The sequence below is a fragment of the Balearica regulorum genome, chromosome 3, assembly GCF_011004875.1.
Source record: "Balearica regulorum gibbericeps isolate bBalReg1 chromosome 3, bBalReg1.pri, whole genome shotgun sequence".
NCBI lineage: Eukaryota > Metazoa > Chordata > Aves > Gruiformes > Gruidae > Balearica > Balearica regulorum.
The window spans coordinates 15,896,285-15,918,620 of record NC_046186.1 but is presented as its reverse complement, the minus strand read 5'-3'; the positions used below and the strand labels follow the sequence as shown (position 1 = coordinate 15,918,620).

The 22,336-nt window shown below is 43.5% G+C and overlaps 2 protein-coding genes across 9 annotated transcripts in view; both read left to right on the top strand.

Moving 5' to 3' along the window:
• Positions 1 to 6,421, top strand: part of GREB1 (growth regulating estrogen receptor binding 1) — a 108,044-nt gene extending 101,623 nt beyond the window's left edge. For all 3 annotated transcript variants that reach the window (XM_075750609.1, XM_075750610.1, XM_075750611.1), the window contains exons 30-33: positions 255 to 390; positions 935 to 1,135; positions 2,747 to 2,885; positions 4,675 to 6,421. In XM_075750609.1, the coding sequence (XP_075606724.1) occupies positions 255 to 390; positions 935 to 1,135; positions 2,747 to 2,885; positions 4,675 to 4,838 (640 nt within the window). In that variant the 3' untranslated portion in view covers positions 4,839 to 6,421. The remainder of the gene's footprint in view (positions 1 to 254; positions 391 to 934; positions 1,136 to 2,746; positions 2,886 to 4,674) is intronic.
• A 4,674-nt stretch (positions 6,422 to 11,095) lies between these two features.
• Positions 11,096 to 22,336, top strand: part of LPIN1 (lipin 1) — an 88,362-nt gene continuing 77,121 nt past the window's right edge. Inside the window, exon 1 of one of the 6 annotated variants that reach the window (XM_075750600.1) lies at positions 11,096 to 11,155. Coding sequence is in view for 2 of the 6 variants with exons in the window: in XM_075750601.1 (XP_075606716.1) it covers positions 14,153 to 14,233 (81 nt within the window). In the remaining 4 variants the exon portion in view is untranslated. Of the gene's footprint in view, positions 11,156 to 14,090; positions 14,234 to 22,336 lie in introns of those variants that run through there. The other 5 variants (XR_012834993.1, XR_012834994.1, XR_012834995.1 and 2 more) reach the window with 5 other exon arrangements.

The following is a 22,336-nucleotide window of genomic DNA, read 5'->3' as shown; positions in this document are numbered from 1 at the left end:
CCCCTGGCAATTTATTACCTTTCTCCTTCCACTTTCCCCTGCATTTCTGGTCCTTTCTCTCCCTCATTCTGATCTTGCCTAGTTTATTATTACAAAGCTGAAGCCTCTTTCCCTGACCGATAGGCTCTGGTGGAGGCTCAGGCTGTTTGACACCTGTCCTTTCTACGGGGCAGATCAAAGACTCTGAGTGCTTGTATTTGTTAGTGTGTGATGAGAAATATTCTTCTGAATTCCTACAATTTTATTCTTTCCAGATTTACGTGTGATGATGTTGACTTCAACTTGCGAGTGCACAGTGCTGGCCTTCTGATCTGTCGGTTCAATCACTTCAGTGTCATGAAAAAGCAAATTGCAGTAGGAGGACAGAGATCCTTCCACATCAAGTCTAAGGTGGGAACTGAGACCTCTGTTCCATTATTGTTAAAATTCTGTTTTCCTTTTTGTACCCTGTAACCAGGAGAGCTGAGGTATTTTAGTGCATCACAAGTTACCAGTAATGGGGTATGTGTGCCATGTTTTTTTATTTTTATTATTTCTTCCGAAATCCATAACATCCTTGGTATAAATGCACCTTTCCTTAATCATTTTCCTTTAAAAAATTTAAAAACATCTAAGGTGTCTCTTAATGATCCAGGTAGCCATTCACTATGAGGTTTTTATCTATAGCTATTGAATTGTTCATCTTTGTATGACTTCATATGTAGGAATACTTTGGGTTCAGAGAAGAAACCCTGAAGACTCTATAAATACAAATCCAATTCTGTGAAACTCTGAAACTTTTTTGATAGCAGACATTTTTTGGCTGAATGACTTTGCTTCCTATATAAATCTTAGATTTGTAGGACAGAGATATATTTTATACAAACCAAAATTCAGATAAGTACAACTTGATTGATCAGGATTGATCTGTACCAGAAATATTTTTTCCTCATAGGTATCTGACACTCCAGTTTCAATCTCCCCTGCTCAGTACATTTGTGCTCCTGACAGCAAGCATACCTTCTTGGCAGCACCTGCTCAGTTGCTCCTTGAAAAATACCTCCAGTATCACAGCCATCGCTTCTTCCCTCTCTCACTGAAGAATTATAGCCATCCAGTGCTATCTGTGGACTGTTACCTTAACTTAGGACCACAGGTACTGAACAAAATAATCTTCAAGCAGCTCTAGAAATGTATAGGCTATGTTTTGGATGAGTTCATCAATGCATTTCTTTAATAATAGTTACACAGCCTTTGAAGAATCGGATATTAGATCCCTAAAATGTTAAAATCAAATTCTTAGTGCCATAGAGATATTATTAGAGGCTACAAATAATGTACCTGGAGAACAATACCAGAGTTGTCCTAAATACTAATACAGTCTGTGAATTATATTAGATTCTGAATTAACACAGAACACATTTTTCTTTAAGAAGTGTTTTCTCAGTCTACTGTAATTTGGTCCATCCTACAGCAAATTTCTTCCACCAAAGTGTTTTAGAAATATTCAAAATACAAATCTTTTAGTTCACTTTTGACTGGTAAGCTGAGGCAGAGAAGCAAATACCAAGAAAACAGCCAGAATGGGAGAAGCTGACATTACATCTCAGGAGCTGTTGGCTCTCTCTGATGGGTTTGGATCTAAAGCCAAGGTCATACTTAAACTCAAATGTAGGTCGGATGGAAGTATGATACTCAGGTGGTGCTGTTCAGGAGAGAGAAACTGTTTTTACCTTTACTCCTGACTTGAATACTAAACAAAAATCAGTCTTGTGGCATTTACTAAACTTCTTTACCAAAACAGCTGTGTAATGACCTTCCCATACATGCTGCTCCCCGAACATTTTGAACTTTTAATTTCCTTTCTGGCTGAGCTCTTACAGGTCTTCATTCCCACCATGCTTGGAAAAACAGACTCTGTGGAAGGGCATTGTCCTGTGCTGTCTTCATCCTTTCAGCTCCAAACCATTCAGCACATGAAATGAGTTCAATTCTGAGCGCGTGAAATGAGTTCAGATCTGGAATATGATGCAATAGGATTGAAAGAATATAGATAAATATAGGCATCCTGGGCCAGAGTCTCAGTTGCTGCGGGTCAACCTTCCTCCACAGAATCATGCTGATTAATGCTAGATGAGGGTCTGCCCCAAATAAGTAGTACAATGGCACTTTGGAAACAAAGCCTTGTGTGGAAGACTCCTTAATTCAAATGTATAAATCCTGAAAGAGTGCTATAAGTATTCCCGGTTCCTAGTGGATTTGGGGAGTAGCCATAAAAATGAACTAGACAAGAGGAAACCTCACGCATTTATGCAGATGTACAACTCTCTTGACTTACATAATCCTATCATAATGTAAATGAAATTAGGCGTTTCTATAGGGTTCTTTTTGTGTCTGACTGCACAGTTACTACATTTACTCATGTGTAGATAAACTGTGCTGGGCAGGTCACAGCGTTGTGGTTGTGGGCAGCTATTGTTACTGCAGCTTTCAAACCCTATCACATCTAAACCTCATGATAATAATAGTAATGAATAGTAATAACTAATACATAGTTCTGAATAGTGATTTTACATAGATTTTTAGTAAGTAGAGGGATGTTTAAGAAGGAACTGTAAAGATCACAATATTTGGAATTGGAAAGCAAGTCTGAATTTCAATCATGTGCAAATACTGAAAGCTGGATATCAGGCCTTCACTTTATACAGAAGATTGGAAAATGTTTTTTGTGTGTTTGTTTGTTTGTTTTTTCCCCTCTCCCAATCAGATTGCAGTTTGCTACGTGAGTTCTCGGCCTCATTCTCTGAATATCAGTTCCTCTGGTTTGACATTTAGTGGTCTCCTGCTATACCTCTGTGACTCCTTTGTTGTAGCTAGCTTTTTGAAGAAGTTTCATTTTCTTAAAGGTGAGCTGTAATGATTTTATTACTGAGAACTGTATGACCTGGTCTCTGGGAACCTGGGCAAAAATGTATTTTGTATGAAAATATACATGCATCTATATGCACATATTTGTATTGGTCTTTATACATCCCACCCATCTTTGATGCTTGATCATGCTGACTCTGTACTGTAGTAAACTGCTACAAGTGCTACAAATTCTGCAGACTTCTAAGTGGGGAGGAATGTTGAATCTATGTCATTACGCCCAGTATATATGCATAACTCCTTACTCATTTATGTATGAAGCATTTACCTATCGTGTTCTTGCAGCTTTTCTAATTTTTGATAGAAAATAGGTGATGCACCAGCCTCCATTCAAATCTATTTACTATCGCTGGAAATAGAAGCTGGCTCATTTAAAATTTATTCCTAATAATCAGTTTTTCCATGTAGTCCTTATGATGGTGGGTGGCAGTGGAGACAAATAACTTCCATTTTTATTGCAGGCAGCCACATTGCAAACTTCTTTCGGATTGTGCTGCTACTATCTTAGGCATTTAGTGCACTGGGGATTTGTTTTACTCACAGCTGTAACTGTCACTGGGGGAAGAACACTGTGACAAATGCCGTCTTGAAACAGGCAGAGCTGTTACATATCAACTGCTGTGCTCTTTCTTGCAGTTAATAGTTTCATGTAGGTATGTGCAGCAAAGTGCAAATCGAGGTATGCAGTGCTTTTACCTGCACACACCACTCTGCTCATTCTGGAGCAGCGTTCAGATTTAATCAGCCTGTAGTTTCTCTAGCAAGGCTGTCAGAGTAACTGCAAATGAAAGCAGTGTTTTTGCACTGCACTGAGTGACCAGAGGCTATCAATCAGTTTCATTTTGCATAAACCAGACAATTTCTACAGTGTGTAGCACAAAGTGTATTTGATTCGGGATTTCTCCATCTCCCTCGGCAGCTTACTTGCCCTTCTAACCAGTCACATGAGCATTAAACACCACATGACAGTCTGTCTTGTTTCTTTTTATTATATTCTCAACTTTTTTTGTCTTGGGCATTTCCTCCTACCTCGCCATCTCTCTTTCAGAGTATTGAATGCTGGCAAGGTAATTATTTCCTCTTAATTGAGTCCTTTTCTCAGGACCCAGGAAATCGTGCATGCAAGTTAAAATGGTATCAGCATGCCAGTCAAGACAGTTGATATTGTTTACAAAATTATGGTATCTCTTACTTCGGCATTCTGGATACGTCTGTCCATGGCCATACAGACCAGATTCTTCTTTGCCGGCACATTAGCTTACCAATCCGAAAAAGCGCTAAAATTTGTGATTGGTTTTAAGGACACATTTAGACCATTTCTGGCCAGCAAAGCACGAAGATGTAGTCAGCCATCATGGTGATCGGCTTGTGGTGTAATTGTTTTGCTGACTGAGAGTTTCACTCCACAAGGTAATGATCAGTAGGGCTAAAACAGTAATGGATGTAGAGATTTATCTTGTTTTCTGCCAGGACCCATCACCACCTCCTTTGACCTGACAGTTTCACCCTTCCTTACCCCCAAAAGTAGGGAATATATTGTTAGTCTTGTTTACTAGATGAATACTAGATACCTTAAGTTACACAAGAAGATCCTGATAAATAGGGAGCTGAACATAGCTCTTCTCAGTCCTGCATGAGTGTCTTCATTTTCTGCCATTCGTAACTCCTGTTGTGAAAGTGGCAGAATGTGCCAAGGGGTGGTGGGAGCTGGGCGACCTGAGAGCAAAGGGGATACTCACACGGGTTTCTTTTTAACTGTTTGCTTAGGTGCCACCTTGTGTGTGATTTGTCAGGATCGCAATTCTCTTCGCCAGACTGTGGTCCGGCTAGAGCTGGAAGACGAATGGCAGTTCCGACTGCGGGATGAATTCCAGACTGCCAACGCAAAAGAGGACAGACCACTTTTCTTCCTGACTGGACGACATATTTAATTGAAAGGGAACACATTTCCTAAATGAAACAAGATACTAATTGCCACCATCTCATGAAATTACTTTGGAGAGGGTCTGCTTTCTGGACAGAAACAGGACTGTTTTCCATTGTTTGTTAGAATGATATCTAATCAGACAATTTATGTTCATATTTCAAAACACTGATGTGACTTTTTAATTTAATTGTCTGATGGAAGTCATTCCTAGTTCCTGAGAGAGACGCAGAAACTTGCTACTTTTCATGGCAGAAATTATTTTGGATCAGAATGAGTCAATGAGTGCGCTGCTTCTGTGACAAAATAGACCACATGCAAGTTCATAAGCAAGAGTTCTAGAAAACTTTTTGTACATTCCAGAAACAGGAAATGTAAATTTAGGAGCAGATTTTGTTTTACAAGTCTTATTTATCTAACAGTTGGCACAAGACAAGAGGAATTGTTACAGTTTTGTAGTATACTGCTACTGATTGATCCAGGTAGGCTTTTTATATGAAGATTTGTAAAGTATATTTCTTAAACAGCGGGAACTCAGTTGGAGCCTTAATTTTTGGAACAGGTGCCACACTGGATAGTTTTACCATACAGGACTCTTGGGATAGAAGCATAACTATATGTCTGGTTTTATTGGTATGAGGAAGAGAGTCAAGAAAGTAGATTTTAAAATGAGATCTGAACATTTACATCTGAAACTGCCATTACCTTGAGTAACTGAAGAGACCAAATGGAGAGACTGACCTGCAAGGGACTTACTACATCTAGAACATGGATGTTTCCTAGTTCCTGATTAAATTGTTGCAGACTTCAAGCTGGGCCCAGTGCACTCAAGACAGCAGATGAGATGGCTCTGAAACACTCCCATTACACTTTCTGGGGATATTTTCTTGCCAGGGTGCTTTAAAGGAGTGAGAAAATGGAGACTACATCTCTGAGGAATTCAGGTGGAAACATGTTCTAGAATGGCACCAGGCATCACAGTATTTTATATGCTTTAAATGTGAATTCAGTTATCATGGTCTTTGTCTATTTTTGGAAATACTCTCTGAGTTGCAAACTTTATGTTTGTCTTTATAGAATCAGTGTTAACTTCACTCAGTCCAGGTGCAGGAAGGATGAGTATAGACATTGTCAGAAGACATCTAATATTTGGGCAGTCCTTTCTTGCTGGATACACCAATGGGAGGATCATTGATTTTACACTGATGAAATGCCATTAGGTGGCTGAGTCCATCACAATATTGGCCTTGAAATGCAGACATCAGTATGATTGTGCCAAAGAGCTAATTTAGGTTCATTTATGGGGGGGGGCGGGGGGGGGGGGGGAAGGTAAGTTCTGTAAGTTTGAGAGACTTAGATTGCTCTTTACAAAATAACTGCTAGAAATCAGTGTGTTTCTGAATTTCATTGTCCTTGTTTCAGAGTGAGAATTCACTTTGTTTAAGTTTTGGGAAGGAAGGTGGGCATTGGCCTATGTAAATAGTATTACCTGTTCAGTTTTCACTAGTTGATTAGTTAATTTAAACTTTTTTTAAAGTGTGACATTCATGTCTAATCCATCCTTTATAAATAAAGTTCATTCTGCATGGACATCTGTCTTGGTGATGTACAGGACTGTCAGGTATACTTTTGTAGGGAAAAAAATGTTTGCCTGAAAGGAGCTAATATAATTAATGAATGCTCTGAACTGATCAAGAGAAAATATAGTACTGCTTAATGGCCTAATGCATGACGCAGCCTCAAAGGTATAAGAGTTTTTACAAGAACTCAGAACTAAAGATGGTGGGTTGAAATCTCCTTTCCTGTAACCAAATACTTAAACAACTTATACCAAGTGTCTGTAAACTTTGCCTGTGTTTTTGACCTGAGATTTGCTTTGCAAGTCTTTAGACATCCATTTTCTCCAAGAAACTGAAAAAAGGCCTAAAGCATATAATAATAAATAAATCAATAAATAAACAAATCACATCCTTTCTTAACATTCTCTTTTGCCACAACATCTTCAAAACTTTGACAAGATGCAGCCACTAGTGGGCTGAAACCATCACACTCTGGAGTGTTGTTTCACCGTTAACCTTTTGCTCTGTGAGTTACCTACCTACTGTATCCTGTCTACAGGATAGGGGTCTCAGGACCTGGCCTCACCTGATGCATGTCTATCATGTGAGCAAGTGCAATCATTCTCCATCATGGAGTACATACATAAGCAGTCATATATATGGTGAAACTTGCTTACATAGCCCATTGTCTGATGGAGCACATCCTGTTATAAGACCAGATATGCACTTACTATGTGACCAAAATGCATTTACTTCCCATCATAAGACCAGCTATGTACCCAACATTGTAGAAAAATACGGCATTTTGTTCACAGGATGCCAAACAGTAATGGTGGATCAGTCAGGGACAGCTGCTCTCCAGAGCTCCATCCAAAAGTTTCTTCATCCTTGACCTAGTTTACAAGCTAAGCTCCCTTAGACTGTAAGCTTTTGTGGAGAGTGACAACATAGGGTTCATGTCCAACTAGGACTCTGAGGTGACACAGCAACACAATTCAATAACAATAATAAATAAAAGCAAATCTGTTTGGGTGAGACTGGCATCCCGTGCTGCAACTTCTCTGTGCTGCAGTTGTTTACCGCAGGTGCCCGTGTTGGGCTGGAACCCAGGTCACCGCTCCACCCATCTCGTCTTGCCTTTTGTGAGGGGGAATTGCTGGCTTTCAGTCTCAGTGACCTTTGCAAGAAAACTTGGCCCATGCCCATGATGTGCACAGATCTTTTAAGTCTTTCCTTTCTGACTTTGGACGTGGCAAGAAGATAGAGTTCTCTATCGCATGAATTGACTTGATCATGTAGTAGCAAACAAAAGGCAGCGCCCGCATGTTTATACAGACTTTTTACAGCCTCTGCCTTCTTCTCCAGTGCCTTCCGTGCTTGCTGGTTTAGTCATCCACTATTATCACCTGCAGATAGTATTGCTAGCATGTTCTGTATTGTGTGAAGTATTTTATGATTCAGCTTCTGCAAAAGACGGTATCCAAATATAGAGAAGGTTACTGGGAAGGTGACATTATTTTCCTTCTTACCATCCCCTCTCCACTATCAAAGCAGTCTTCACAAGCATGTAATCACTAATGTCTGGTATCTAATCATCTGAGTGTTACAGATGATGTGAACACTAGAGGATGTAAGGGATTTCATCCTTCCCTAGCAAATGCTTCCTGTTGTGATAGGGAATGTACAGATCTCCGCTCCCACTCTGCATCTAAAAGCAGCTGCTAAGTATTGCTTGGGAGGGGGCTGCTTTTCAAAGGCTGTATCTGGGACAGTCTGTGGTGAAATGTGTCACTCACACGAAAAGAAAGAGGCACAAATAATAGACAAACAACCCAAAGGAAGGGTCAGGGGAGAAGTTTACAGGGTGGAAAACAGAGAGCAAGGGAAGTGGGGGCTATGAATGGGGGCAGCAGCATGGAAGAAGCTGGGGGGCAAGCAGAGCTCCTGGCTGTGGTAGGAACTGTTTGCTGGGGCATGAGGACCCTGGGTGGGGGCTGTGTGCAGTGCGAAAGAACCAGGAATTCCACGGCAGGGGTGGGTGACGTGAGCACCCAGCTCAACAGGTCCCGGCCGTCTGCCGCGGGCTGCTGGGCTGGGCTGGCTGCGGGGCTTGGTGGGGGATCGCAAGACATCGCTCTTTCCTGGGGTCTGTTCCTCAGCCACTGCCACGGCAACTGTTGCAGAAATGACCGTGCCAGAGCTGTTTCTCAAAGTGGTAACCCACCGCAAGTATCTGAAAGACCAACCTCTGCTTGCATCCATCTGCCAGGCGCCGCTTACTCAGTAAGCCCAGTCCTGCACGCTGGCAGGCACCTCCACTCCCCGCTACGCAGCCTTTCACCGCACCACGCACGATCCATCATCCTGCCTTTCCAGGCTGCCACCAGTGTCCTCCACTCACATTGTCCCCCACCCCTCAACAACCAGCCTTCATATTTTATCACAAAAATACTTTGGCTAAGCTGGTGTGAAATAAAATCTGCATTCTTTCCTTTTTCCTACTTCCTTAAGGACACAGCTCTTCGATGAAAAGTAAAACTAGTGCCATACATCCTCTGCCTGTCGACTGTCTGCTACCCCCTATCCCTGCTCCAGTTTTCACCTGAAGAAATACTCAGTGGTTCTGGAATTTGCAAACACTTATAATATTTCCAGTCCTGTTTTGGCAACCCCCAAAACAACCATTCATGGTTGTGGAGGACACAACTCCGGCACTTTTGAGCCAATAGTCCAATTGCTGGCATTGCCCATTGCTGGTATATTGTTTGGTAAGGGAGTGATGGGGTGTCAGATGTAACATTGATACTCTTCCTCAGTGAGAAAAAGATGTTTAGACTCGACTGCCATGATTTTAAGAAAGGCTTCATAAAGCTGCTTCATATGTAAATGTGGTTGTGATTAAAACCCTCAAGAAAATGGAAATGTTTGATTTAGATTTACATAGCAATATAAACAGAAAGAAATTTCTTCACACTTGTTGCGTGACTGATGTGTTGATTATGCACTTAAGCTCTGAACATACTAAGGAGTGTCATTCTGGCAGTGTGTGCTGTGGTGCTATAGAAAACGTTGAGTGGTACTGTTAACAGCAACTTAACAATTTTCTTTATACTTGGAGACAACAGGAAAGTGAGTTTTTTCTTGTTACTACCTATAGGGACCAGTAACAGTTTGGAGAACAGTTACTGGCCCACAGAGTATTGCTGTAACCACTGGATTAATTCTGGATCATATGATAACTGTGCAGAACTTGCTTTTGCAAACACACAGAACCTGTTTTTTGGTGATGGTGTGATTTCTTGCTATTCAAACGTAAATTATTCTTGTAAATACTGTTGATTTATCAGCCATAAATCTCATAGATCTGTCCCAGACAAGATGGCACCTGTGTTTGGGCAGGTTGCAGCACTGTATACCAGTCTGAAACCCCCACTAGGCTCTTGTTTGGGCTGCACATGCACTGTCTTGAATCTTACCTCTGCCCTCACTTGTTCTCTTTAGTATCTACATAGCTAAAAATTCCAGAGTCCATTGCTATTTAATTTTATTTGCATGGTCTAACTCAGCTAGACTTTCAACAACTTTCTTATTATAGCTACCAGATGCTCAGTCTCTTTTTCTCTCCCTTGTAAGAATTCCTCTAAATATCTTTTTGGAGGGGATTTTTCACTCTTTGAGCTCTGGAGCGCTTAAACAAACCTATTAAACATCTCTGGTTGGTAAGATTACACCAGGTCATGCAACAGGGGATGTACCAGACATGGTGGGTCATGGGACCTTGGAGGAGTCATGGTGCAAGGCTGCAGCGCTGCCTCTCTCGGTGTGGGTGCTGCTGGCTGGTTCAGTAGAAGTCCTGGGGCTTCCTTTCTGTTCCGTGCCTTAAGACACAAGGCAGAGATCAAAGCTGCATCTTTCCAGCCACTTCTGGCATGGGAGGCCTTTGGGCTGGAGGAAGGCCATGACATTGTGGTGCACTAGAGAATCACAGATTTCCCCAGCTGAAGGAGACGGCAGATAGAAACCCAATGTATCTCCTGTTTTCCCTCAGTCTGCAGGTTGTACATCGTGTCTGCAGTGACCAGCATCAGAAGCACTGGCCTGGAGACCCTGCCAAGCCTTGCATCCAGGGAGAGAAAGCAGATGGTGTAGGTGCAAAGCAGGAGAGTTACAACTTAGCAGCTATGTAAGGTAGATTTTATTCTTCCTTTCTTAATATAGGCCTGTTTCAGGTACTGTACGTTGCCATGGCTGTTGATGAGGCAAAAGCTTTTACAGAAAGAAAATAGAGAAGAACAGTTCTGTACACTTTGTCCACAGCAACCACAATAATGTGAAAAGGCTGGAGAAAGTTAAACTATTTTAGGTGAGTGATGCTGTCCCAGGACAGTAGAGTTGTGATTGTATTTAAAAATATCTTAAATTAATCTTTAAGTTGAACAATTATTCTATTAAAAATAAGATGACATAATCTTAACAGTTCAGCAGAAAAGTTCACACCAAGGTTACCATGAGTTAATATTACTATACTTAAATATTCTGGGATGATTACAAACAGTTTTTTTCCTTCTCATGACACAGCACTTCCAAACGCCGTTTATAAAAAGAAGTTGGCTCTTGTTAACCCTGTGTCATCATGCAGTGAAATCATTAGGCAGTGTTTAAAACTGACATCAAGATTTCTGTTTACACTGCGTAATTATCCAATGAAACTCGTTGCTACAAGCTGAGCAGGAGTCCAAAAACCGTTGTGAAGCTTATGTGAACTGTGAGTCTGAGAATATCTTCTGTGAATTTTGTGTCAGTCCCTGTGTTCCATGTGTGTCTTTTTGGTTGAAAACACCATCTGGGGAAGCAGCAGCAAGGTCGTGAAGTCCTCAGAGTGGGGAAATGGGAAGGGAGTGAGGGAAAGGCGGCTGTGCGGGCGGTGGGGGAGCACCGGGAAGGAGGGAAAGAGACAGTGGCCCGGCTGTGGGGCACGGCAGCGGGGGGGTGGGAAGGGGAGCAGGTGGTGGGAATGGCAACCTTGGGAAAAGGCTGCGAACCACTGTCCTAATTTATGAAAATTATGGAGAAAGTTCTTTTTTTTTCATCTGGTTAGTATTTCATTCCTGGATTTCTCAATCAGAAGTCACCCTTGGACATAGGATATCGGGCTATATCAGACGCATTGATCTAGGAACAGCAGTTGTTGGGTTCATATATGTTGCACAGTAGAAATGTTCATACTTGTTAGTGCTTCCTAGTGAAAGCAGAAAGGTCCTGAAGCTGGATGATGCAGAACATGACAAAGGCTTCAGAAATACGATGTACTGGGAAAGATGCACAGCCACTTCTTGAAGAATTTTATAAATAAACATCACACAATGTATTAGAATGATTTCAACAGTATTTCTGATAGATTGTTATACTTACCCATCACAGCTGGAAAGCAAATACAACATAAGAAATGGGTGGGAGAGTGGAAAATTACTCCAACAAACATTGGTTCCTATCTTTTAAGTTTAGTGAATAGACCTTTCAGCAGAAGCAGGAATGCCATTGAAATTCATTAGGTGTGGCGTTTCCCTGTTTAGCTGAAATGAGAAGAATTGTATTGGATTTCCTTCCCCGAAATTGTTCCAGAAAGAAAATGTGATCTGTCAGACAGCTAACAAATGGGTTTCTGTGCTCACAGCCTTAACATTTGGTGTATAACAGAAACAAGTAATTTGAGCATCTTGGTAACTCAAGCGCTGTGCTGTTTTCTCTGGGAAGTGTTAGCCTACGACCTGAGAGTGACTTGGCCATTGGGCCGCCTCAGATTCTGAGATTCTAATGTGAAATGTGAAAGAATCTAAGTGAGCATCGATTTTTCTGACTATTAGGTCAGAAAATCTTCCAAGTCAACGTCCTGTGATCCAAAGCCACCCATCAGGTGGGAAGTCCCTCGGAGTCTGGCACCGGTGGGTCAGAGTGGCAGTTTCAGGGGCCGGAGCAGGTGGGAGCTGGCAGCCCGAGGCTGCCTGCCAGCGCAGGAGGGATGCTGAGGGCAGCCCCGTGGACTCCCACAGGCCCAGGGAGTAACTGGAGTGAGCCGAGAGCATGTGGCTTGCACCCAGTGCCTGTCCCGTGATGCAAACTGACATTGCCTTTGCCATCTCAGTCATTTGCAGCATAGTTTTGGTTGATGCACAGGAATAACACCTCGTTCCCAATACTCCCAAAGTTTAAAGGCAACTCTACGCAGCAGTGGGTTTCCCTCTCAGCTGGGATTTCACAGCTCTTCTTCAGACCCCAGAATAAATTGTTTTAGGAAACTGTTTCAGACTTTAAAAAGCCCTGCATGTTGTAGTTTGGGATAAGGTGGATGATGGAGGCAAGTACAGCTGAAGCTGATGTTGCTGTTGGAAAGAACACACCGTCAAACCACAGCCCGTGCGACCGTGATACCCTGATCCTCAAGCTGACAATGCCTGCTGGGCTGCCCGCTATCAGAGAGGACTATCACTTTTCAGTCGTCTCTGCCTTTACATGCTGCCCAGCTCAGGGACACCGCAGTGATGACAGACCTGGTAACAGGCTATTTCTCTGTTCAATGTTGTATTTCCAAAGTTTTCTTTTTCCATCACTTAATTATTTTCCTACTTACTGAATTTGCATACAGTTTACGGTTAAATATCAAATATAGGTAGGCATATTTGTTCATTTGATTACTGTTATCAGCTCATAGCTAACTCTAGGACTCTCCTGCAGCGATGTGCTATAAATAGCCCATTTTGTTACAAAACTGTGGAAAGAATTAGAAACCTTTGCCCAAAGTCGGAAATGTATCGGAAGGATTCAGGGGTTTTGATGGCAATTTTATTTCACCTGCTACTGCAGCCGGATGCCTTGTAAGCAGAGGAATAATAAATAATGAAATTCAAGCGAAGGTTGTGAATTTGAAAGCACATCATAGCTGTGAATTAGCAGTGAGTTCAGGCACAAAGCCTTCCCCAGGCCTGATCTTGGTGACAAAGCTGCCATTCCTCCCAGCTGTCAGAAGTGATTTCAAGATGCTGGACTCGGCAGCCCCCTCTTACAGAACCACAAGTCTCACAAGTATCAGGGCAAGTTTGTCTGAAGTTACATAGCCTGAGATCTATAATAATTGGATTCTACATTCTGGTACCAAACCAAACAGAAGCAGAAGACAGAAGGGAACAAACGGAAAAGAAAATGGCCCTCTTTCAAACGTGATTGCACAGAGAAACAGAAAAGCTGTGCTACCTTCACATGCATATGGTTATGGAGTTGTGCAGCTGTGCAGAAAGGCAGAATTAGATTTTGACATTAAGAACCTGTCCTGAAAACAAAATTAAACTGTTCAAATCCATACAAAATATGATTAAGATGGTAATAAAACATTGACAGTGAAAACTCTTTATATTCTGTTCACAGAATTTATAACTCAGCAAACTGTCGGACCATGAAATCTCGTATGAAAGTAAGGATACCAACTGTTTGGAAGTGAATTTGTGTTTGTCAGGCTCTAATTTTTCACTGAACCTTATGACTTAATTAGGATACTTGAGTCAGTTGCAAGGAAAGTGTGCTCCGGTTTACTGAGCTCAGGTTTCTCGCTCTGACTGCTTCCAAGAACTTCAGCAGGTAAAATTAGCAAGCAAACATGCTTACTGGGAAATTATATTCTCTGAAGCTTTGTTGTCAACAGCTAAACCTTGAAGGCAGCATTTTTGTATATGGCTGAAACCAAGAGTGGTTTTAGTAGCGTTTGCAAAGAATGGGGGAAAATGATCATCTGAGGATGTCGTCTGAGGAGGAGGACCAGCCAGAGACTCCCACCGGCTCCCCTTGGTCCTGGGTAAGAGCTCATGCCCTAAACTTGCGTAAATAACACCGAAAGCCGTAGAAAAAAGTAATTAGCTGTGCTGCTTGAACCTAGGTAGAACTGAGAATCATCAGATTTTTACTCTCCTGTGGAAGTTTGTGTTTTGTTAATAGTTACGTTGTCTGTTCTAGTTCTACCTGTGGACATTTTAAAAAAAAAAGTGAATGGGGAAAACCCTCTTTTGCTTCTGTTGTGTGTGTGTCAGATCCTACAAGAAAACCTGGCTGATTCTGTATTGTTTGCTTTGCTGTCTCACTGGCTGTGTAAAGCAGCACTGTTGAAAGATATCTTTTAGGTATAATGGAGGGAAAGTGATGTAAACAGTAATGTAAATGTGTGCTCTGAAGGGCTGCATTAAGAAAAGAGCCAGTGAGACCTCTGTTACAAATACAGAAATGTCTTCCACAATTTTTTTAGTATCATAGAAGCTGCCTTAATGAAAGACAATCTGCACTGATGGTCCACTAACAGTGGTTGCTTAGTCCTCTGTTTTAAGATCTGGGCTTGATGCCTAATGCTGCTAAAGAGGATGTGGGTCAGTACAGTTTTCTGGTGGAAAGATAGAGGATGCATTCTGAAAGGACTTTGAGTGGAAATAGGAACAGCTCTACTGAATAGTCTGGGAATTGTCTAAGTTTCAGGAAAAGACAGGGGATACAATCAAGGTTTTCAATTACTTTAAAAAAAAAAAGCATTAGAGTGATTTAAAAACAATTACATGTCTTGAAATTAGTATTTATGGTTTCATTTCATAACCTGAAATTTCCATATCTTTTTATAGACATACGCATCCATGATTTTTCTGGAAATGTCAGTGTTTGAAATGTGTGTCTAAGCATGGAACTGATATTTCCTGAAGGTACCTAGGGAGTTATCAGGGACAATTGCTTTTTGAAGGTAAAAGACATAGAATAAATAGGTTTAGGTGATGATAGGAATGTGGATATAAAATAGTCTCATCTTTGGAGGCACATGCAGGGAGGATGAAAAGGAGTACCAGTTGTTCTCGCTATCAGGACACAGGTTTCCCAGGGAGCAACGGTGTTGCATGTTGGTGAATGTCTATTTTTCATGGATAGGAAGATACTTTATAGATGTTGATTTCTTAATAAAACCTGAGTGGAAACTTTCTGTTTTCACTGAAAATCCCCTACAGACTGAGCAGCGTGGAGGCTGGGTGTGGAGAGGTAGGTATGCAATAGTCAGCAGATGGTTGGAGGGCTAAGGAACAGCTCAACTACATTCTATATTAATCAAACTCTGAATATAAACAAAGGCACCAGAGATTTATTTATTTATTTATTTATTTATTTAATTATTTAACTTCAAACATCAGTGGATTTCTGGCTATCAGTTTTATTAAAAATTAAGATGTCCTACACAACATTTTGAGTATTGCCCTTGTATGATGTGTACTTTAGCTTAAGTTTCTGTCTGGGAATTTCCTTCTCATAGCAGTCTGTTAAATTGCTAAGGGAAATCATGGATCCCATTGCTCCATGGAACAATCTGTTCTGCAATAAATGTGTAAGTTTCATTACAAGCTAAATAAACAGTGTTATTCAGCATATTGGACTTCTGATAGAAATAGATGTGCTAAAGATCATTTGAAACTGTTGCTATTGGCCTTCAGGAGCTGCTGACTCTGTGCTTCTGCTAAGAACTTCAGAAAAGAAGGACGATTTGCCTCCAGAGATTTACTGAAGTGCTTCTGCATGTCTGTATATCATAGAGAACAGAGAAAATTGTGGTCCTTGAGGGGATAACAGAATACATATATTTGAGAATATTAAAAGGTCATAATAGAGAGCTGTTTGATAAAAAGATTCCCTAGATATGCAAAGATAAACATATGAGACCTAGGCTTTGAAATGTAGCATGTGATTAAAAAAGTATAAGCTTCCAGAAGCAAAAATTTGTTTTTGTAAGCATCTAGACCTCAAAAGACTTCCTCTAATTTACCATGACATTGCAAGAGGAGCACACAAATATCACTTCATACAGACATTTTCTTTCTGTAAAGATATGAATGGGATTGTACACTTCTGTCCTTTTCAGAGGAGGAATACAGAAAAAATAGCAAATAAATTATGCACCACTGAGAGAAGCTGATAAAACATGCAGGGACGGTGGTATCAGAATTTAAACACAAGTGCCCTTAGACTTGAAACAGAAAGACACTTAGGAAGACAGCTTGAAGGTAATTACACAAATTAAGCAGAAAAAAAAGAATTACCTTAAAAACTGCATAATCAGTCCAGCCTCTTTTCCACTTTTGACCAGTCCTTGGCAATGTGATGGCATGTGAAGTTTCAACAGAAAATTGTGACTAACCTGTGTTGTTGGAAATGGGAATGTTCAGAAGGGAGGACTCTGCCGCAGCAGCATGACCTGAAGCCCAGGTTGCTGCTGGACCATTTAGGTTTGCTATCCTTAAGTGTTTGCCTTTCTACAACTCCCGTGAGAGTAAGATAATTATAAATCCTCTGCAATTGTTATAGTGCATTGCCACAACTTTGTACAGATAATGCAAAGGTGGATACCTCTAGCCTGTTCTTGCACCAATTTCTCCTGTACCTAAATTGGGGAGAGGCTGCTATATGCTACAGTGCTCTCTCGTGTTTATTTCACAGTTCTGGATTGCTTTGGGAAGGGCAGACTAAAGCCTCCCCAGTCCATCCCAGCCCCCTGAACTGGCGATATCCCCAGATCGCACCCTGCAAAGTTGGGAGGAGGTGATGGCTGGGGAGGTGAGGACTTCTTGATGTACAGAAGGAGGGACAGAAGACAACATGTCCATATCGGGGGAATGGTCTGGCTGTGATGGAGGAGTCAAATGTGACAGTGCTGTGCCACTGGTGTTTTGGCAAGGCTGGCTCTTCTCCACTCCCCTCTTCCCATTGGTGACAAACCCTCGGTGACACACTCTACCAACCTGCAGACAGTGACAGCGTCTGTAAGTGTCTGACAAGCTGGGCCATGTGTTACTGGTGAGGAACTCGTCCCAACATCACCATTGGCGTAGGGCTGGCACTGGGACTGGCAACCACATTTGAGCATATTCGCCAAACGAGATGGGCTGGGGGAGCTGGAGAGGGCAGGGACCATTCCTGCACTCACCTGTGCCTCCCTGAAGCCACGCTCACCCCTGGTCCCAGTGGTGGCACACTGCTGTGTTGCGGGGTGGCCCTGTGCTGCCCTGTTTGCTCTGCTCTGCTGGGGCAGCCCAGCACGGTGGTGGAGCCACTATGGCATGTGCCCACAGAGCGCCAAAAAGCCAAGCCAGGCCATACATCACAACGGCAGCGAAGAGATGCCGTGGTCGGGACGGCGTGTGCTGGGCACAGAAACCTGATTTCCCGTTTTGTGAGTGGGACAGGCACGCGTGGGGCATGTGGTGGCAGCCAGGCTGGTGTCACCTGCTGCTGTTGGCAGCTAGGTGCGAGTGTGATGTGCAGGGATGAGGCTGGTGGTGGGGACATAGAGTGATTCATTTGTTTGGATTCCAGCTTTTTCATTGTTTTGCCAGTTCAGTCGGGGGTTATTTATTTTGTTTTTAAGAAAAGTCTCCGTGCTCCGCGTGTCTTGCCAGTGAAGGGTGGTGTGAGGCTGCTCTGGGGGGAGACGCGTCGGGCTGTATGGCCGCTGCTTTGCAGGGACAGCCACCGGCTGCAGTGGAGGAGTCCCAGGGTGGCTCTGGACCTTCTCTTCCAACCAAATACTGCCCAAATGGCCACTCCTGGGCCTTGTGTGGAGGATGTTTCTGCTCCTCCAGCCTAGGACAAAGAGCAATTGTATTCAGCAGGGTGACAGGACTATCTGGGATGGGGACATGGTGCCTGGCCTGACTGGTCCCCTGGCATCCCTGGGCACTGCTGCCTTCCTCCTGAGGGCTGAGCCACGGGGGGATGTTCTGAGTTACACTTTGTGGTGGGCATTGAAAACCAGTAACATATTTACCACCACCCCCCCACTGGAGAAAAGAGAATATTATTAAAACATCTTCAAGCTCTCCACATGCTGGTGTTTCTTTCAATTTGACCCCATAAAGATGTTTTTTTACCTGATAACTAATAAAATACTGTGGGCTATGTAGCATACCTAACAGGTGCTGTCAATGCCGTTCACATTTAATTACAGAAATATCTAGGGGGGGACGTTGAAAGCCCTCACCCATCCTCATTATCACCAAATTTTTAGTGCAGGACAGGGCCTGTCAAAGCGCAGCAGACCCACGGAGATCTGTGGAAATTCCCAAATCAAATACAAATTTCCCATACTGCCCTAGGCAAAACTCAGGCTTTATTTTCCAGTGTTTCCACTTATTGTAGGTAGCTCTGCTCTGAGATCCCAGCTCGAGACCTTCATGTTCAGAGGAACTTCTACAAATTCCACCTGAACCGCGAGGGCTGAGCATCTGTGAAAATCCCCCCTGAGCCACTCGTGCTGGGTACCAAAAGTAAAAGGGCAAACTTGAAAACCGTAACCTTCATTTCCCTCCTCCACCGCAACTTTTTTTAGGTTAATTTAACCTGAAGCTTCTACTGTATTTTGAGATCCTCTGGGGGAAACCTTCCAGAAATGCAAAGCCTTGCTGCAGTTAAGTTGCCATCTGCTGCCAGTGCTACAGCTGCAGTTGATGCTGCCATGGGAGAGGGACTGGTTGGCTTCTCAAGGGCAAGTTTCCATCAGTCCCTGCCCAGTCCCAGGCCAAACCACTGGGTCACTGATAAAACACTGTCATTGCTCCAGGGCTGCAGGCAGTCCTGGGTTTGCCAAATTGCAGGGGGATAAGAATTTAATTAGCACCAGTTTCTTTGGAAAGCTAAAAACATCTGCGTGTCTCTCACTGTGAGACTTTTACTGCAAGAAAACTGTCATCTTGTGTAAATCGGAAGGAGCGGGTGAGGGCCAGGGACTGCTCCCACCCTGCCAATGCGGTGCCGGCTCAGAGCAGCTGGAGATCAGAGCTCATTTACCCGGTGGCTGCGGTCACCTCGAGTCTCCTGCGCCTTACAGCAAGGATGTTCCCCGGTGCTCTGACAGCAGGACCGCTCCCAGCTGTCCCTGCAGATGGGCACAGTCTGGGCTCTGGGACTGCCCCATCCCATGGACTTTCCCCAGCGAAGGTCCCTTCCCTCTCCCATGGGGCCTGGTTCCCTCCTTGGCTTTCCGACCTGCAGCTGATCTGTACCACTTCAGGCACAAGGATTCAACTACTGCCCTATGCACAGGGTCCACGGTCTGGACTCTTGTTCCATTATATTCTGGTGAGCCTTTTTGCAGCCGTCTGCTGAGCAGCCCTCAGGCCTTTCAGAGGCAGGGCCTTCTTTCCCCCACAGTGGCCTTGCCCCGCCATGCCCGGCAGGTCAGCAGCTGCAGCCCGGGGAGCAGGTGGTGCCTGGTTGCGACCCCTTGCTCCCATTTTGGAGGGCTGACACTTCAGTGACTGGAGGATGTATTTTTGCAAGGATAAATAAGCCTCAAAGGTATTCACCGCAGATCTGCTTTCCTTCAGTATCAAGCACGTGTGCTGCCTTCCCACCTACTGAAAAACAAACAGTAAATTGAACCCGGACTCTTCCCCGTGCTTCACCCCGGAGCTCCCGAGCACCTCTGGAGACCGAGTCCTTTTGCATTTTATTTAGAGCAGATTGCTGGAGGTCAGCGATCCTTCTGTATCAGGAGATCATGTCTCAGAGAGCCTGCCCTGCCTTAATATAGATTTGAAAGTTCAGCTTGGTCCACGGGGACCAAAGGCTGTGAGGGCAATAAGCTGTGAGGGCAAATAGCATCAAGGCTGTCAGCTGCTTCGCCCCCCCAGTTCCTGTCACCTACCCTGCCTTTGCGTGGTAACATTTCTCTGCAGGATGAGTAATGCTTTAATAACATTTATCTTATGCTGCCGTAAACGCAAACGGAGTGGTAACCTCTCTGTTTCTGACTCTCCTGCTCCTTGTAGTTGTTCATGACAGCTGAATCTCACCTGGCGCAGCAGTTTGTGCCACGGCCTAAGGACTGCTCAGCCCAGGGGTGAGCTTCAGCAGCCCTGACCGAGTGGCTAAGCAAAACTTACACTGAGATCTGGGCTGCAAGTGCAAAACACTCCTCAAAGTGGAGCACATAAGAAAAACCCAGCCCAAACAGGCAGAAAGCACAAACACCAGGGCTGCCTTGAAATCTGAGATTTTTGAAAGCAGTGATACATACTTGTTTCCTGCTACCCACTTTCAGATGTTTGCATTCAAAAATTTATCAGGCTCTTTCCAGTCATGGCAAAGGTTAAACTTTTTTCCATTTAAAGTCCCCTGTCTCTGGGAGATAAGAAAAAGCTTCCTGAAAAGCAGCAGAAGTCTGGCGCTTACACTGCAGGCTCCAAAGAACTTCTACTCCGAATCAGCAAGCAGATAAGGGCTGGGCTGTCATCAGCTGAGCATTTCCCACCATCGTCACCCAGGGAGCCACGAGGCTGCGGGTGCCATAACAGGGTGTGTGTGAAAGGGACAATCCTGTGGGCACCCTAGAATGTGTGTCCTCTGGTTTTAATGGGGATGAGCTGGGGAGCTCATCGGAGAAGAACATTAATGGCAAAATGGTTCAGGAAATGCAGAACTGTCTTTTGCTTTGCTCGAAATTACATATATGAGAGGGGTGTTAAGGGGATGGGAGCAACTGGTCTTGTGGATCTCATTACTTTTACAGAGCTAGAAATAATTGAGAAATTGCAAACTGAGCTGCATATGTTGAGGGCTAGAGACGGGCATGGAAGGGACCGTGGGAGCAGAACGCAAGGCTGTGCTTCCCTGTGGGGTAAAAAAGCAGCAAGAAGAGAAGGGCACGTTTTACCGCAAAGCCTTGCATCTGCCCAGCCTGCCAGGACACGCTGCCTTACAGCTCAAGCCCCCACGCTCCCGGTTTAAATGCACCGTGGATCAGAAATGAGGCACATCCCACCTGGGATTGCAGTTCATGAAATGAGGAGGGAAAGTGATCCTGAGATCATGCTTAGACTTAGTTTTCTCTCTTTTGGTACCAGCAGCCAGCCTCACAGGAAAACTGGCCACCATTTTTTCCGAGACGTTACCAGTATAATGTCATATATATGAGTGCAGAAGGAGAAAGAAGTTCCTGAAACCATTTCTCATTTAACCTATGGTCTGTATGGTTCCAACTAGAGCTGGTACCTTCTGTTGCACCTTTGTTGCCAACCCTGAGCTCTCTGTACACCTGCGCCACTGCCCATCGTTGCTATATTGGGGTGGCTTCCCTGCAAAGCTGATAGCACAGAGCCTCCAGTCAGCTTTGCAGAGCCTCTTTGCAGGGTGTCATATATAGCCTGACACTGCCCTCCTGGGCAGGAATTTTGTGTGCATGCGCAGGAGTTTTGCTTAGGTTTCAGCAACTGAAATAAAAAATGAAGTAAGTAAAAAATGTTTAAGCCATGTATTTTTAATAAGGCGTCCGGGAAGATGAGGTTTCAATGTCTTGGATAATTCTGCCGCATGGCCATGGTGCTCAGGGGCAGGAGTAAAGAGCCTGTTTATCCCTCAGTAGTGCCGCTTAGAACTTACAGCTCTTTAAATCTTCAACAAGTGGCAAGCTGTGATTTTTATCTTTACAGTCTCCCAGGAAGTTCATCATCAAAACCACAGACCACGGCATGAAAGAGCAATCATTTACTCGGATACAGCAGGCACTGCATTTCAGGCACTCTTACCAGGCAAGAGACATGCCCATTCACAGTAAATTCTCCAGCCTTCCTTCTAAAAGGCCAAGAAGAAAATACTTGATGGAGGGATTTATGTGTTTTCTATATTTTCTTGCCCTCTCTTGCTTTTTCCCCCTTCTGTTTCCTGAATTTTGCAGAAGCCTGATCTTGGGGTAATGCTGGTTTTGTGGCATCGCTGCTGAAATGCACTGCTATAACGGATGAGCTAAGTGTCCTTTGCCCTACAGAGATGAGGAATACAAGGGACGAAGGGGTTGCATGGCTGCTCCCAAACAAGAGAGATGACAGCCTGAGAAAACAAGAAAAACTGCAGAAAGAAAGAGGCTGAACATGGAGGCTGGTCTAAA